The following is a 16,650-nucleotide window of genomic DNA, read 5'->3' as shown; positions in this document are numbered from 1 at the left end:
TGATGAAACTTGATGGCTATATTGTTGGCATAATTGTAGTGTTTAGAATAATGCATCGATTCCCAAAAACGTACACGATTTATTTCTCGTAGAGACATTAATGTGTATATTGTAGGTAGTTATTTAGATGCTATCTATATCATAACTTCAAGACTGTGATTATGGGTTTTTATGTTGTATAGTGAAATGAATCACGTCCTTTTTTGGTAGGGCAAGTTCCACTCAGCGTTAGATGGTTTGGGCATCGACTGCTTTGTTAGAATCAGTATATGAAGAAGCCATTATGGAATATTTATATTCACAATTACATTTTCTAGATAGTCTATACATCGGCTATTCTACGTTGAATCACAAGTTATTACTCTTTAATGCATCATGTTAACTTATTCTTTAGCTTATCCGCATTGTGTGTGAATCATCTGCGGAAAACCTAGGATTATGTGTGTATTCTATATATTAACTTGCAAATAAAACTCCATTAAAATTTTAAATCGTATGCCACTTAAATTATGGGAGGGATTTGACTGATCTGTTAGGGGTGCTATATGGTTATCTGCTCAAGTGTTCCCAAACCAGAATTGGTCAATGAATATGGCCAGTGCTTCCCACCCCAACCACTCCTGAGAAACGATAATCAGATGTCTGCTTCATTATATCCACGCGACTCATTAATACATTTTACCTTTCAGTATCGACCGATTTGATAGATGAACAGAGTTCAAATGACACTACAGAATTATAGAACTATATCTCTTTGACATTCCTACAAGCATCACACTAGGCATGATATTGTTTTATGATCATGGTTAGCGCAGTATTCCGCTAAAATTTATTTTTTGCTCAACGTGTTGAAACCACTGCGTTTTGACGACCACGTAGCTATTTCATGGCACAAACCACACTGTTCAGGAGTCTAGGGACTGTACAAATGTCATGTAAGGAGCCAGAAAAAATTAGCACATACAATCGCCAAGCGTCATTAGAATGTTATGGTAGACTACTCAAGTCCTTTTTTATGGTAGACTAATCTTTTTGTCTGCAAAAACAGTATCCGACCATTAACAGACTAATCGATAGGCTGTCTTTCTTAGTTTCCTAATAATAAGACTCGACTTTGAGTGGAATGTCAAGCCCTAGGTGGTGGTCTTTATATTACAACACGTCTGTAGTCAGGCATTGAGTTGAAGTTCAATTAAAAATGATTTATTCTGTAGCAAGAATATGTCGTGGACTTTTTTTGAGGTTTATCGACTGCTTCAAAATACTGGAGGAATGCCCCTTTAATGCCACATTATAAAAATATCATAAATTATACATCATTCTAGACGATTCGTTTACATAAATACGGCAGGGCATAATTTAGTTTTGGAGAAATATAAAATGATGGTGAACCATTAGAATGTTTTAATAAATAAATGTTAAACTTGAACTATTGAATTTACGGTTTGTTTTATCATTAAAGCTAGGCAAACACAAACAGGTATCTACCCTTACCGAGGGTGTTTGAACGGTTCATCCCAACCCCAGCATAGTTTTTTTTTTTTTTAAAAGAAGAAACTATTAATTTTTATATTTTACTACTCGATATGAAATATTTAATGATAAATTTAGCAAATCTGTTAGCTTTTAGAATACATGTACATGAATATTTTGTAGATAGGTAAAATATTACTGTAAAAGGCCATGGACCATCTCTTATAATTCCGAATGGAATGGCATTGCACTGTTTTTTAATGTTATCTTACATTGTATGTGTTTTATGGTATGTGCAATGATGAGATGTAAATAAAGATACAAACCTAGGGTATTTTGCGGAAACGAGGTTTCACGAGTTAGCAGAACACCATGCGCGAGGGTTAGGATGAACCCATTTTTCACGAGCGGCCATGGTAGATGCATTTCTCTTCCACCTCGGTTAAACAAAATATAGTACAAATATATATCAAATTATTTTTCACATAATTTTTTATCTTTGACCGTAGGCAATTATTTGGATCTACTTATCAGGGATAGGAAAAAAACGATTAAGTCCACGATAACCATGTGTATAACACGGGCTTACTTAATTGGTTTATGTTCAAACTCTTGTAAGCACACCCTTTATAGATATTTAGGTGTGTTTGTGAGCTGAGCGAATTTAACAAAGTAATATTTTAATATAACTTAGTTCCAAAGGCGTTACTTTCAAACGCAGAAGTGTTATATGCAAGAATGGGCATTATTTTAGGTGCTTACAATTCAAGGCTGGTACCCAAATATGTAACATTAATCACAGGTTATAAACTGATATTGGTTTTTGGCGCTAGCTTCGCGTACATGTTTCTGGAAGCTGAAGAATCTGGAATCTTAAAATCGTTTGAAAACTATTCTAACCCAAATTTCTCGAAACTTCTTAAGCTTAACAGGCCTAAGCAGTATATTTGAATTAGCCATAACAAATACTTAAATTGAATTTAAAAAAAAAAGAAAAATGTTTTGTTTCTGTGAAGATAAGGGTATAAAGATAGTTCCTGTCTAAAGTTTAAAAACCCCTCTTATATTAGTAGATATTACGCAAATCATTGAAAAAAACAAAAATAGTGCGCTTATATTAATCCTGTTATAAGGGACTTAAAAGGTTTAACAAAAAATGGGACCTGGTTGCTCAAAGACACAAAAGTATTATTTTGTGTGCATTTTGATACCATTTGTTGTCATATGTTTATGTCTTTTTAAACAAGTTAAATCGTTTTAAAGTTTTACACTGTGTGACGTAGACAGCAGATTAGAAATGGCTTTGCACACGCACAAATGACGTACATTCACAAAGTATTGCTTACTTGTAACAGCATATGTAAAAGTAGTGTTTAAAAGTCCGTTTTATTTATACAAGGGTTGAAACATTGCCAATATGGGAATACAAATAATACTTTTTTATAATTTTTTCTGCTATGCTATTGTCTGTCTGACGCTTAATGAACTAAAGTGAACACATAATGTATTGTAAACATTTAAAGTAATATCTTTTGTTTGCAGAATTAATAAATCAATGCACAATTCAATGGCAAAGAAAACATCTAAAGATAAAGCCGTTGCAATTTCGATTTATACAATCCCATTGCGTCTGGTATTTCCTTTAATAGCTGGTAACCGCAGCAAAAAGTAAATATTTAAATTCTGAAATCACCACAGATTTTTAACTATTCAATATTTTGTCAGCATTGTATCGATAGCTTCACAACATCGAGTTATCAAATGTCGAAAATAATCCGGTTATAGATGTCGTCAGGTTATCACTTCTGCTGCTTGAATACTCTCGTGCAAACTACATCGCCTATAAACATCGTCTGAAAATAGTACGAGAACATTGCCATAAATTAGACATATTATATATTTTGTAGAACTCAACATGCTCGATGCTGGATATATCAGAGCATACAAATAGACATATTTTAAGTATTTGAAATAGGATGTTTGGATACTAATATTATTTATTGTTTATTTGCAATTATAATTTGCATGACGGCCATATCAACTGTTGCCAGTAATGCATACATACATGTGTAATATAAAAATTAGGGATGGCAACGAGTAGTAAAATTAATACTCGAGTACTCGGACAATCGTTCGATCGAGTACTCGGGTACTCGATTACTCGGAAAAATTGAATATGTGTTCGCAACTTTAGACAAGATTGTATATACATGTATCGTTAATGACGTATGTTGTGCGTTGGTCGTATTATTGGTCATTTTCTCCTTTAAAGTAAACTTTTATTACGTATTTTAACAAAAAATGATATAAAAAGAACACAAATGTTGTTTCAGGCTTTTAATTTGTCTTATTCGTTTCATTACAAGTATGCACTGCGGAAATGAACAACAATCAGAATTACAATGAACGAAAATTAATAGCATACATAAAAATAGTGAACGAAATTCAGTTGTTCAGTTGTTTACTCTACAAATTATTATTTTTTAAAAGATAGTTTTTCGTACTGTGTAATTGTTGTTTACCTCATTAATATTCATAATTCTTGATTTAAAATATCATCCAATCAATCGTGATAATCATTGCAAAAATAGTTAAAATGCGCCCATTAAGAAATCAATTTTCGTAACGGTCGAATACTCTTTCGCTCGTTAGCGTCCATTGTTTGGTGAAAGGTCTGTACTTCATATACAATAGAATTGTGTAGGTGAAAGTACCGCTATCAAAACTTCGCTAACTGACATCAGTGCTAATTTGAAATAGGATGACGGTAAAGTTGGAAGGTAGTTGGTAGTTGGTAGTTGGGGATTCGAATAATCAACTACTTACCAGTTGCCAGTTGGGGATTCAAATAGTCAAATACCTGCTAGTTGCCAGTTGGGGATTCGACAAACACTGTTTTAATTCACTTTTATTGGTATATTCGCCAGTCGGATATTCGACCATTTCCAGTCGATTATTCGCGAATGTTCAACTGCAAACCAGTCAGTAGTTGGGGATTCAGATTATGTCTATATGTATGGTTTTAAAGGTCACATTTTGGACAATTAATCGCCAAATGTTTCTTTATGCAACTACACATATGTATCTTTCCGACAAACATTGTTTTAATTTACTTTTATTCGTATATTTGCCTGTCGGATATTCGACCATTTCCAGTCGATTATTCGCGAATGTTCAACTGCAAACCAGTCAGTAGTTGGGGATTCAGATTATGTCTATATGTATGGGTTTAAAGGTCACATTTTGGACAATTAATCGCCAAATGTTTCTTTATGCAACTACACATATGTATCTTTCCGACAAACATTGTTTTAATTTACTTTTATTCGTATATTTGCCTGTCGGATATTCGACCATTTCCAGTCGATTATTCGCGAATGTTCAACTGCAAACCAGTCAGTAGTTGGGGATTGAGATTATGTCTATATGTATGGTTTTAAAGGTCACATTTTGGACAATTAATCGCCAAATGTTTCTTTATGCAACTACACATATGTATCTTTCCGACAAACATTGTTTTAATTTACTTTTATTCGTATATTCGCCAGTCGGATATTTGACCATTTCCAGTCGATTATTCGCGAATGTTCAACTGCAAACCAGTCAGTGGTTGGGGATTCAGATCATGTCTATATTTATGGTTTTAAAGGTCACATATGGGAAAAATAATCGCCAAATGTTTCTTTATGCATGTACACATATGTATATTTGCGACAAACACTATTTTAATTAATTTTATTCGTATATTCGCCAGTCGGATATTCGACCATTTCCAGTCGATTATTCGTGAATGTTCAACTGCAGTGTTTGTTGCAAAGATACATATGTGTACATGCAAAAAGAAACATTTGGCGATTAATTTTCCCATATGTGACATTCAAAACCATACATATAGACATAATCTGAATCACCAACTACTGACTGGTTTGCAGTTGAACATTCGCGAATAATCGACTGGAAATGGTCGAATATCCGACTGGCGAATATACCAATCAATTTGAATTAAAACAGTGGTTGTCGCAAAGATACATATGTGTACATGCATAAAGAAACATTTGGCGATTATTTTTCCCATATGTGACCTTTAAAACCATATATATATAGACATAATCTGAATCCCCAACTACTGACTGATTTGCAGTTGAACATTCGCCAATAATCGACTGAAAATGGTCGAATATCCGACCGGCGAATATACGAATAAAAGTAAATTAAAATAGTGTTTGTCGCAAAGATACATATGTGTAGTTGCATAAAGAAAAAATTGGCGATTAATTTTTCCATATGTGACCTTTAAAACCATACATATAGACATAATCTGAATCACCAACTACTGACTGGTTTGCAGTTGAACATTCGCGAATAATCGACTGGAAATGGTTGAATATCCGACTGGCGAATATACGAATAAAAGTAAATTAAAACAGTGTTTGTCGCAAAGATACATATGTGTACATGCATAAAGAAACATTTGGCGATTAATTTTCCCATATGTGACCTTTAAAACCATACATATAGACATAATCTGAATCCCCAACTACTGACTGGTTTGCAGTTGAACATTCGCGAATAATCGACTGGAAATGGTCGAATATCCGACAGGCAAATATACGTATAAAAGTAAATTAAAACAATGTTTGTCGGAAAGATACATATGTGTAGTTGCATAAAGAAACATTTGGCGATTAATTGTCCAAAATGTGACCTTTAAAACCATACATATAGACATAATCTGAATCCCCAACTACTGACTGGTTTGCAGTTGAACATTCGCGAATAATCGACTGGAAATGGTCGAATATCCGACAGGCAAATATACGAATAAAAGTAAATTAAAACAATGTTTGTCGGAAAGATACATATGTGTAGTTGCATAAAGAAACATTTGGCGATTAATTGTCCAAAATGTGACCTTTAAAACCATACATATAGACATAATCTGAATCCCCAACTACTGACTGGTTTGCAGTTGAACATTCGCGAATAATCGACTGGAAATGGTCGAATATCCGACTGGCGAATATATCAATAAAAGTGACTTAAAACAGTGTTTGTCGAATCCCCAACTGGCAACTAGCAGATAGTTGAATATTCGAATCCCCAACTGGCAACTGGTAAGTAGTTGAATATTCGAATCCCCAACTACCAACTACCTTCCAACTTTACCGTCATTGAAATAGGGGTCCTTTGTTGACAGTTTGCAACTATCACAACAACAGTCAGCTAATTGTTTGAGGTCAATTGTGTACACAGCGGGGATTAGAGGGACCGTAAATTGTCCTGATCTGATATTTTGTCTGTAAATCGTGTATTTGGTAATTTTTATATTTTTTTTATTATATTTTTTCCGAGTACTCGAGTAGTGATTTGGTACTCGAGTACTCGGACGTTCGATCGAGTACTTGGGTACTCGTTGCCATCCCTATTAAAAATATGAATGCTCCTTGGATTATTTAAAGAACATGCGACCTTATTATACTATGAAAATTTCTCTAAAACAACCTCATGTAGTTTTATATATGCATATCAATTCTTCATTTTATTTAAAAAAGATGAAGAAGAATTTTCAGAAAATAATTATAAGGATGTATCCAGATCTTAGATCTGCGCCTATGTAAACTATCACGTTAGTACCTGTACAAGTTCGTCGTTGACTCGCTCTCTGTGGAATTTCTGTGCTTTATGTTTGTCTGGCTCTTCCGGTATTGCCTCCGTTACCAGCTTGTTGTTTTCCCATTTTGTCATACACTGAAGAACAATATAGGATGAATGTAAAAATAATATATATTTCAAACATTCTTGAAGATGGAGTCTCCGAAAGTCCTGCTGGTTTCCTTCGACGTGTTAATTTGGCATCATGGTAACAGTATTCACCCACCTCCTGTAACTTTTAAAATTGTTGTTAAGTGAAATAACCTTTGGTCACGTTATTTTACCAGGTTCGAATATTCAACTATTATATAAGAGCACATCAAAATAGATCTATCTTTATGAAGAAAGCCGACGAGTCATTCTTTCTGCAAATATAAATGGCGAACTTGGACAATTATTACTTTTAACAATACGTTGTAACACTGCGTCTGATAATTAAAGCTCGTGATGCAAGTATTCAGGTGTTAGTCCTTTGCCTCAAATCCCATATTCTAATATTCATTTCACTTCGACTATCTTTTGTTTTTGAAGTTCATATTTTTTATGGTGTTGTAAGACACAAAATCAGAAATTTCTTTTAACAAAACATGCCCGAAACCATGAGAGTCGTAGTGTTAATATATTTTTCCCTTATCAATAATGCAAAAAGTACATGGACAAGCCAAGGGGCACACGCCATAATGTGATCAAGTTTATTGGTAATACTAGGACAAACCGTGTAACCAAACATATCACAAAGACAATATTTAGAGGAGGGAATGCGAAAAGGTTCTTAGTGACATGAAATAAAGAAGAAGATAGAACCTTTTCGCTTTCACTCCTCGATTTGAGGCACATGGTTAATGCATAACAGGTACAGCACGAGAGACACACAGGTTCACAAAACAACAAAGTCCGGCTATCCAGGCATTAACATATCTGTATCAATAATTTTTGGGTTTACCGTTTTGGAACGGTCAGTGAAACAAAAGCTACCCTACTTTCGTATTACCCAACCTTATACTTGTCCGTCTTATAAATACTTATTGGTAACATAATTAAAAATATAAGTCTGGTCGGAACGACGTAAGGTAATAAAGATACTATAAACTGATAAGCTGACATAATCACATGTATATACAGTAGTGCCTATTATTCTCATGCATTTATTTCTACCTATACATAGATTAGTATGTAGACTTTCACCAACCGACATAAGCGAACTTAAATGTCCTTAAAAGGGACAGGTGCCCGGATGTCATAAGGAATCTTCAACGAACAATTGATGTAAATGCATTAAAATGCCGTCTTTTTGAAGACGTTATGTCAAATTGGCAATTTAAAGACAGAAGTCTGTAACTGAAGGTGTAAAGGCACGATTTTATATATTTAATATGCATCAAGTAAAATAGTTTTGACTGTAATAGGAAAATGAACCATGGTATTTATGTTTTTATTCTGTATGAGAATTACTGGCATTGCGAGTAACAATATTCAAGCATATATACCTTCATCTTGATTCCTTCAAACTCCTGCTCATACGGTTCATTGATGGGGAACACCATGGTTTGTGTGAAGAAGGCGGCCTTGGCGTTGATCTTGACCTTCCCATCCTCCAGTTCGATCTCCATACTTGGTTTGGCATGGCTCGCTAGTTTTCTGAACACAACATTCAGACCTGCGGATAATTAAGGTTAACATGTTATGGAAATATATAAACAGATGACAAAAGTTCATTACCATCGATATCATTGTTTATCAATTTGGTCCCAGGATGGAAACATCGACTTGGAATAAAATATGCTGATGCATTCGGAATGAATTTAATGAAATGTTCATAACAAAAATCGACTGTCGGAAGGCTTCTGTGATGTACCTTACGTTGAAAGAAGTTGCACTTTTATGTTTTAAAACTATATCCAAATTACTTGTGAACTGATGAACACAGCATTTATTTCAGTTTATGGCGGAAAATATAGATCGCTGTCTTTCCACAGATGATAGCACACAAGTTTTCCTTTATATTTGTACCGATATAAAAGTACATAAATACACAATGGTTCGTGTTCCATTAGCTTCCCCCGTAACTGATAATTATTCAATTTACACGGGAAAAATATGAGTAGGCGGAATATAAGACACATTAGAAAACTCGTAAATCGAAACATGGAAATAAACAAAACCTCCGAGTAAATGAGGTGAAAGATGACGCAAACCCCCCAGAGAAAACGCAATACACAATAGACATACATTCATACATATCGTAGAACCATAAACCTTTCGAATAGAATTATGTTTACTATTGAACTGGCCTTTCAAAACCAGATGCCTTAACCACAAACCGTTAAACTAGTACAAGTACCTTGACTTTCCTATTAATTGTTTGACTGTAAAGCTTAAATGACTTAGAAATGTTTAAAAAATCAGTGTACAGCGTTTAGGTCTTCGGATTCACAATGATTCCATGATATTTATATCAATCATGTTTTAACGTGGGTTTGCTAAGCTAGATTATTTATTTGTTAGTTTGGTTCTATGTGGTTTTGCTAGACTAGATTATTTTTTGTTAGAATAGTTCTTTGTGGTTTTGCTAAGCCAGATTATGTAATTGTTAGTATGGTTCTATGGCAATGTCTGATCTATAACGTTTGAAAAAGAAAACCAATATTTTACTGCTATAATTGTCTTCAGACACCAGACGTTTACATAAAAACTAATATATTTTTGCACCTTTGTTGAGATTTATAATGTCTGTGCTTTGTGCAGCATCTAAATCAGAACATTTAGCGGTACAACATACAAGCAATCAATGTATTAGCTGTATAAAAATGGGCTTTGAAAGCCAGATGCTTTGATCATAAACTAATGCTTATTACGTTTAAACTTATGGTTTATCCTAGACTGTATTATGTCTGTGAAACATTGTGGTGGCCTTTCGGACTTAGAAACTGTTGGAAATAATAATAACCTTTTAGAAATATATATCTTCGTTTGAACACCTGATGCTATTATATACTAATATTTAACACGTTTGCTGCCCTGGATGTTTTCCGTGCGTTTTGGTGCGTTGCTGTCTTGGTACTAGTGTTTAAAATATTAATTGTAAACAATCCATTTATTACTTTAGCAATCAATGGTCTTTGAATTCAAAGTGCTAAAATGTATCAGCTCATGACTGATTTATTATGATGTATTCCAGCTATTTGCTGTTAGGAATAATTTTACAAAAAGAAAAATGTTTGTTAGAGAATATACTAGGTAATTATTACAAATGATTGGTATGTAGTTCTGCAAACAAAGCGTGCATGGTAATAAAAGAGACAAAATATTTCTGTAGTAAAAGAAAAGGAAGTATATTCGGTTCCAATGAGTTTAAAGCACGTAATAAACTTAAACTTTTGAGTGCTGTGGTGGTTCTGCCGTATCTTTTTCTTTTGGCTCTGTATTCATGGAGACTAAAGAAAACACTTTTCGTAATGTTTCCGCATCAGACAACTTTATATTAAACATCACTACCCGTATGCGTATTTTAAAAATAATAGTTCATTCTCATTTTCTGTTCATCTATAATTATTATACTATACAGGGCAACTCACATCTCTTCATGGATAGGCACAGTCTTAAGGTGGAAACATACATTTATTTTCAGAAATTTATCAATGCATAATTGCGCACGCGTTTTACCAAATTTTAGTACAACTACTCGTATGTTGGAAAAATAATAATTATCACTTAATTTAAACCAAAGTCAAATAATTAATCAATTAAAAATGAAACATTGGTACCCATTTCCTGTAAAGCTTCGTCAAAGTTCTCTGAGCGATCCAGCTCCCATTTTCCGCCCAGCTGTTCGTCTATAGCACTTAAACACACGCTCATTTTACTACTAGGAAAATCTTTATTCAGTTTGTTTTTAGAAGTAACGTAATTTTCTTCGGATGAATTATATCTTATATATTATTGTGTCCCTGCTTGGCGACGTCAATGTTTATATCGTTTAATTTGAATCTGCTTTTCCTGGAATTATTATATTATTTTTATTTCTGTAAGTTAATCACACCGTTAAATATATGTCCACTTAATGTCATCAAAGTTGAAATCTTCATTCATTTGCCATCTGGGTCCGCCTCAAATAAGTTCATATCAAAATCAGTAAGTCGAAAAGAAGGAAACGTTCGCATCCACAAAAGAACTGAAGTTCAAATGTTGGATATCCAAGAAACCAGTCGCCATATATAACCTGATGCTAATCGAAAAGAAATATCAAATGTCACTCCCAGACTTAAATGATTTCGATCGCTCAATATATCTCATACACATTAATTGCCACTGTCTATGTAATCCACATTAATGATTGGAAGTCGCACTTACAAGATTAGCTTAATGTCAAAGGAAATCTAACTAGTAACAAGAGTGCATCATCTGTAGCATAGTCCATGCCTAATGATACAGCTATACAATCTTTGGAAATTGGAATACTGGTAGTTGTTCAGACATACCATGCTATCGGAAATGGACAGCATTTAAATGTAGATGTTATGAGAGGTTTTCCGATTAGAATTTGAGTAGTGAGTTAAGTAAATCAATTTTCTTTCAACAATTAAGTAGGCCTAAAACTAATTTGTTCAGTAGTTGATGGAAATCATTGCATCATTGTTATGGATCACGACATTGCACTTATCTGATTCTTTTTGAGAATTGGTACTCGCTTCACTTATTAAACAAAGACTTAACATTTAGTGTATTTCATAATTTGAATACAAAAAAAACACAGCACAGTTCTCCTCATCAAACACCCATACACGATATATTACATAAGTAAAAAGTGTTTCTTAAGACTGTGTAACTAGACAAATTTAAATTAGATCCAAAATAAGGAGATCTCAGACTACGCATACTCTAAATTAAACGATTGAGAGTAAAAATAATTGCCCTTGACATTGATATTACAGGATATTTTCAAGGTTAACATTTTGAAAATATATAGCGCTATAAAATTACGTTTAATTTGTTTTCTTTCAAAGTGTCACATTAAATCCCTTAAATGAGCAAGAATGCCATGTACACTTTTATTATTGTTACTGGAAGACGACTAACGATACAGACAGATTAAAGCTTATAGAATTAGAATTGACCGATAAAGCACAGCATTTTAAGGATTTTACTTTGGGATAAATGATACAGTATAGTTATCTGCTATTGGATTCCTTGTGGGTTTTTTTGCAAAATTGCTAATTGAGCTTATGTCTGTTTTCGATAAGCGAAGTGAAACTGAGGGTTCGGGATCTCTCTTGTTCTTCCATTATACAAACACTAGTATTGCCAAAGTTTCGAAAACCCGCCATTTTTGATAAAGATATTTTCAGGTATGAGTTGTTTGCCTTTGTTATTTTGTGACGCCGTGAGTCCCTTGTTTTATAGTATAATAGGCAATATTTACACCTCATATTCCATTCCTTAAATGAACTGACTTTCGGCAATTGCGTTTATCAATCGATGAACGCAACATCTTCGGAAATGTTCGGATCGAAATTCATTGCATAACAATATACATGAAAATATTTATCTTGTTATTGTTTGTGTTGTGTCAGAAAGTCCCGTAAAAGATAAATCAAGATTTTAGAAAGTGTTATTTTTTAAATTTTAAATGTGGAATTGCCAAATTTTTTAACGCATCGTCAAAGTTCTCCGACTTTTCAAGTTTCCAACAGAAACAAAGTTGATCCTTTAACAAGTCTAGATCACATGCCATTTTGCTATTAATATTCCGATATCAATGTTTTTACTTGATAACAATTAATCGGGTTTATGTTTTTTCTCCCGATAGCAATAATAAATCAAAGCATTTGGTCATCCAGACCTATTTTCATTAATGAAACCTCATGAAAATTATATTGTGTAGAGCTTGTGTACCATTACATTTTATTTAATCATTTTTCACATTGTTATTGGCTTCAGTTGTACCTATATTGCCTATGAATAATAATGTTGGCGTAAACGTGCGCAAAAACTCAAAAAATATCCTCCCAGGAGTACTAGCGCTTCATGTCCACTTATCCATCTTATTACACGAACAACTCATAAAACACAAGTTCTCCATCCCATTCCACAAGAGAACCTCTTCCTCAACACTAAAATTTGACGGGTGGGAGCGAAAAGGTCGTAAGTGAGAGAAGCACTACCAGATAGAACATTTTCGCTTTCATCTCTGAAATTGTTATGCCACTGCCGTCGTAAACTTCTGGGTGTTATTACCAGATAATAGGCTTCTTTAGTCGAGACATTCGTACTCAATGATGATACAGATGGAGGTAAGCATACGCGTATGTAATCAAAGAAACTAACAGTTGCTGCAAAAGGTAGAAAGAAATGAAAGTAAATCAAATATATAATTCTAGTCAATTAATTAAATGATGAAAAGAAATGGAATAAATAAAAAGTAGAATTGCCTTACTGAACGCCTTCGGTTGAGCGTTCGCTTCGTGAGCGGAAGGTCACGGGCTTGATCCCCGAAAATGTCATACTTAAGAATACCAAAGAGCTTAGAATTCTCACCGATAACGTACGACATTTAAAGGTTAGTACATGGGGACAAATAATACAGTATAGTTATCTGCTAGTGGAATGCTTAAGGGTTCTGGATCTCTCTTGTTCTTCCGTCATACGAACACTAAAATAGCCCAAGCTATTCGCAGAACAACTGTGCACGTTCTGATTTGTGGCATCAACGTTTCAAGCATACCACTCAATCGGTCAAAGTATATAAAAGTATGCTAAGAATAAAAAGCAACAACAGTATTTTCCCTTTGCATGGAACATCATTGCATAACACTGTTAAGTAAAGTTGATTTATATTTGTTTTGCAAGGGAAATCATTTAACGAGAGACCAACTATATTTTAATGCATTTAGATTACCACCTATTATAAGATATACCTAAAGCCATCTCCTCCAATCAAAGTATTATGAACCGTGTAATTATCAGTTTATACCTTCATTCATAACATTCCTTGGTAGACAGATCACAGCCTCTCTATATACTTGTCTAATTAGTAGTTGCTGACTTTCAACAGACTCGTAAGAAGTGGACGTGTTACACAAGAGACAAAATAATGCGTTATTTGTCTGCACACAGCACCAATCGAAATAGACCAAAATTGAAATTTTAAAAAAAGGATTGTTGAAAATATATTTATGAGTCCTAGAAAATATAGTTATGACAAAGACAATTAGCTATCGCAATGGTACTATTTGGAACTTTACATGACTACACGAGGATGTTAGATATACACAACTATGTAACACTTTATCCTTGTTTGTGAACACGAGTTCAGCACAATGGCATTGACTGCCCAACAGCCCAAACACGTTCGTTATGTGAGCAGTACAAACATTACCTTTGATAAAATGACAGCATTCTTGAATTCAATAATTCAAAATTGAAAGAAATACCAATCAAAACAACAGAAACAAATCAAATAGTGTTTCTCAGTCCATTGTTTTATGCCATTGTATACTACGCTACATCATCATACACATGCAAGCCTTGAAATAAGCTTGGTGTTTCCATTTTTGTGAATTTATGACAAACGATGACTTTTTCAAATTTTGTATAAAATAAGTTTACGTAGATCAATTCTGCCGAAACCACCAAAAATTAATTCCATTGAGTATATTTCAACAAGTCTATTTTTCTACCAAGCAAACTTGTACTTGTTAACTTACTTGTTACTAGTGTCAGTAGTAAAATATAACATATACTTGCATATATATAACATATACTTGCATATATATAACATATACTTGCATATATATATATATATAACATATACTTGCATATATGTATTTGCATTTTTGTGTGGGCTAATGACAAATGAGGATTTTTTTTTATTTTTCTTTTCATTATTTTTACATAGATCGATTCTGACAAAGCAACAACAATAGATTCATAGAGTATATATAAGTCAGTCTATTTTTCCACCTTGGTGAAACATGTTTACCTAGTGTCAGTAGTATCAGGTAGCTTGTACTTGGTATTTTCATTTCTGTGTGGGCTAATGACAGACGAGGACTTTTTTCAAATTCTGCGTACATTAAATTTACGTTGATTGTTTTTGCTGAATGCACCTAAAACACCAAATAAGTTGGAGCCAAATTTTGACGATCTACAGAAAATGGAGCGGATTACCTCCATTTTCGGTTGATGGCAAAAATTGAACTCTAACATATACTTAGTAGAAGTCTAATTTAAGCAAAATGTCAACAATATTGTCTATTTACAGGTTTTATCGGACATCGTTTTGTTACCAAAGGCAACATTCTGAACACCAATCCAATCCTTAATCAGCAGGCATTATTATCTGGAAGGTCGTCCAAGGTACCGTTGAAATCTTTTCTTGGTCTTGTCTTTTGACATTGATAATGAAAAACCTGCTGTCGTATGGTATAAAACCATGATTTTTTTTAACTCAAGAATAATTGCGTCATTGATTATCCCAGACCATCGAAAGGGAATTGACACTTGAAGATCGAGCGTCCAAACTGCAACGCAAACAGCACAATATTAGTACAAGTATGGTAAAAATGGACGACTATATGCTTATAAAACAAAACCCGTGATACATTGCATACTTTCAAAGAGGCATGTCGACGATTCTCCTTCGTAATCCGTTTAAAAACAAAGCAGGCAGATAAGTATCAAACCATATGTTTCCAAAAGCTCAACTTACTCTCAAAATTAAGTACTTCACATATATTCTAAACAAAAACCAACTCTCTGTCAATTGAAAAATTAAAGACATAATTATTAAAAACCGTTACACAAACTGTTTCAATGCAGTTAAGACATTTACCTAAATTGACCATGTATTAGGTTTTAATGACAAAGCCGAACAATAAGATCCCCTGGGCCCGAACCAGGATTTGGCGCACTTAAGGCCGCACTTCGAAGGCATGCGCCCCCTTCCTTAGAAACCTCCCAGAAAGGAATTAAAAATGTCCAGAGGTGTGATTACTCTTGGGCTTGTTAGACATTTTAAAACAACAGCAAATCTCTAAATTTGTAATTAATGAATACAAACATACATCACTACAACAAACACATGTACAATTAACAATAAACATAACAGTTAGTTGCTGTTATTTGTTTGAAATACTCTGTTGTATGTAGGAACTCATTAAATAGAAATGAAATTCTCGCAAATATTTTTATGACACTTATTTTTAGATCTACGCTTATGCAAAGGTAACTAATTTTATACGATTAATTTGAAAATGTTCAAGACATTTTTTATATATTTAAATAAAGTTTCTATTATCTTTGCCTGCTTGTGCTCGGGAATTCTAAAGTCGGATAAGAACACATCCTACATTTTCAGCCAATGAAATTGCAGATATGTAATTATTAAGTACTAGGCTTATTCATTAATAATTTCATCTGTCGTTTTAATGTCCGTCTACAGCCACTTATCTGATATTCCCTTCCTGGATTAGATTTTGTGATGACAAGGTGTAACCCAATGAGTTTGAATTTTCATGTAAAAAGGGA

At 33.7% G+C, this 16,650-nt stretch overlaps 1 protein-coding gene across 6 annotated transcripts in view; it reads right to left on the bottom strand.

Moving 5' to 3' along the window:
• Positions 1–2,845: 2,845 nt before the first annotated feature.
• The window catches only part of LOC128232172 (cellular retinoic acid-binding protein 2-like), a 53,936-nt gene continuing 40,131 nt past the window's right edge, over positions 2,846–16,650 (bottom strand). For 5 of the 6 annotated variants that reach the window (XM_052945578.1, XM_052945579.1, XM_052945580.1 and 2 more), the window contains exons 2-4: positions 8,613–8,782; positions 7,108–7,221; positions 2,846–3,326 (exon numbers count right to left, since the gene is read on the bottom strand). In XM_052945578.1, coding sequence (XP_052801538.1) covers positions 3,273–3,326; positions 7,108–7,221; positions 8,613–8,782 — 338 coding nt within the window. In that variant the 3' untranslated portion in view covers positions 2,846–3,272. Of the gene's footprint in view, positions 3,327–7,107; positions 7,222–8,612; positions 8,783–10,889; positions 11,571–16,650 lie in introns of those variants that run through there. The other variant, XM_052945574.1, reaches the window with a different exon arrangement.

This window comes from Mya arenaria, chromosome 4, assembly GCF_026914265.1.
Source record: "Mya arenaria isolate MELC-2E11 chromosome 4, ASM2691426v1".
Classification (NCBI taxonomy): Eukaryota; Metazoa; Mollusca; class Bivalvia; order Myida; family Myidae; genus Mya; species Mya arenaria.
The sequence above is the reverse complement of the archived record's forward strand: the minus strand, read 5'-3'. Positions and strand labels throughout refer to the sequence as shown.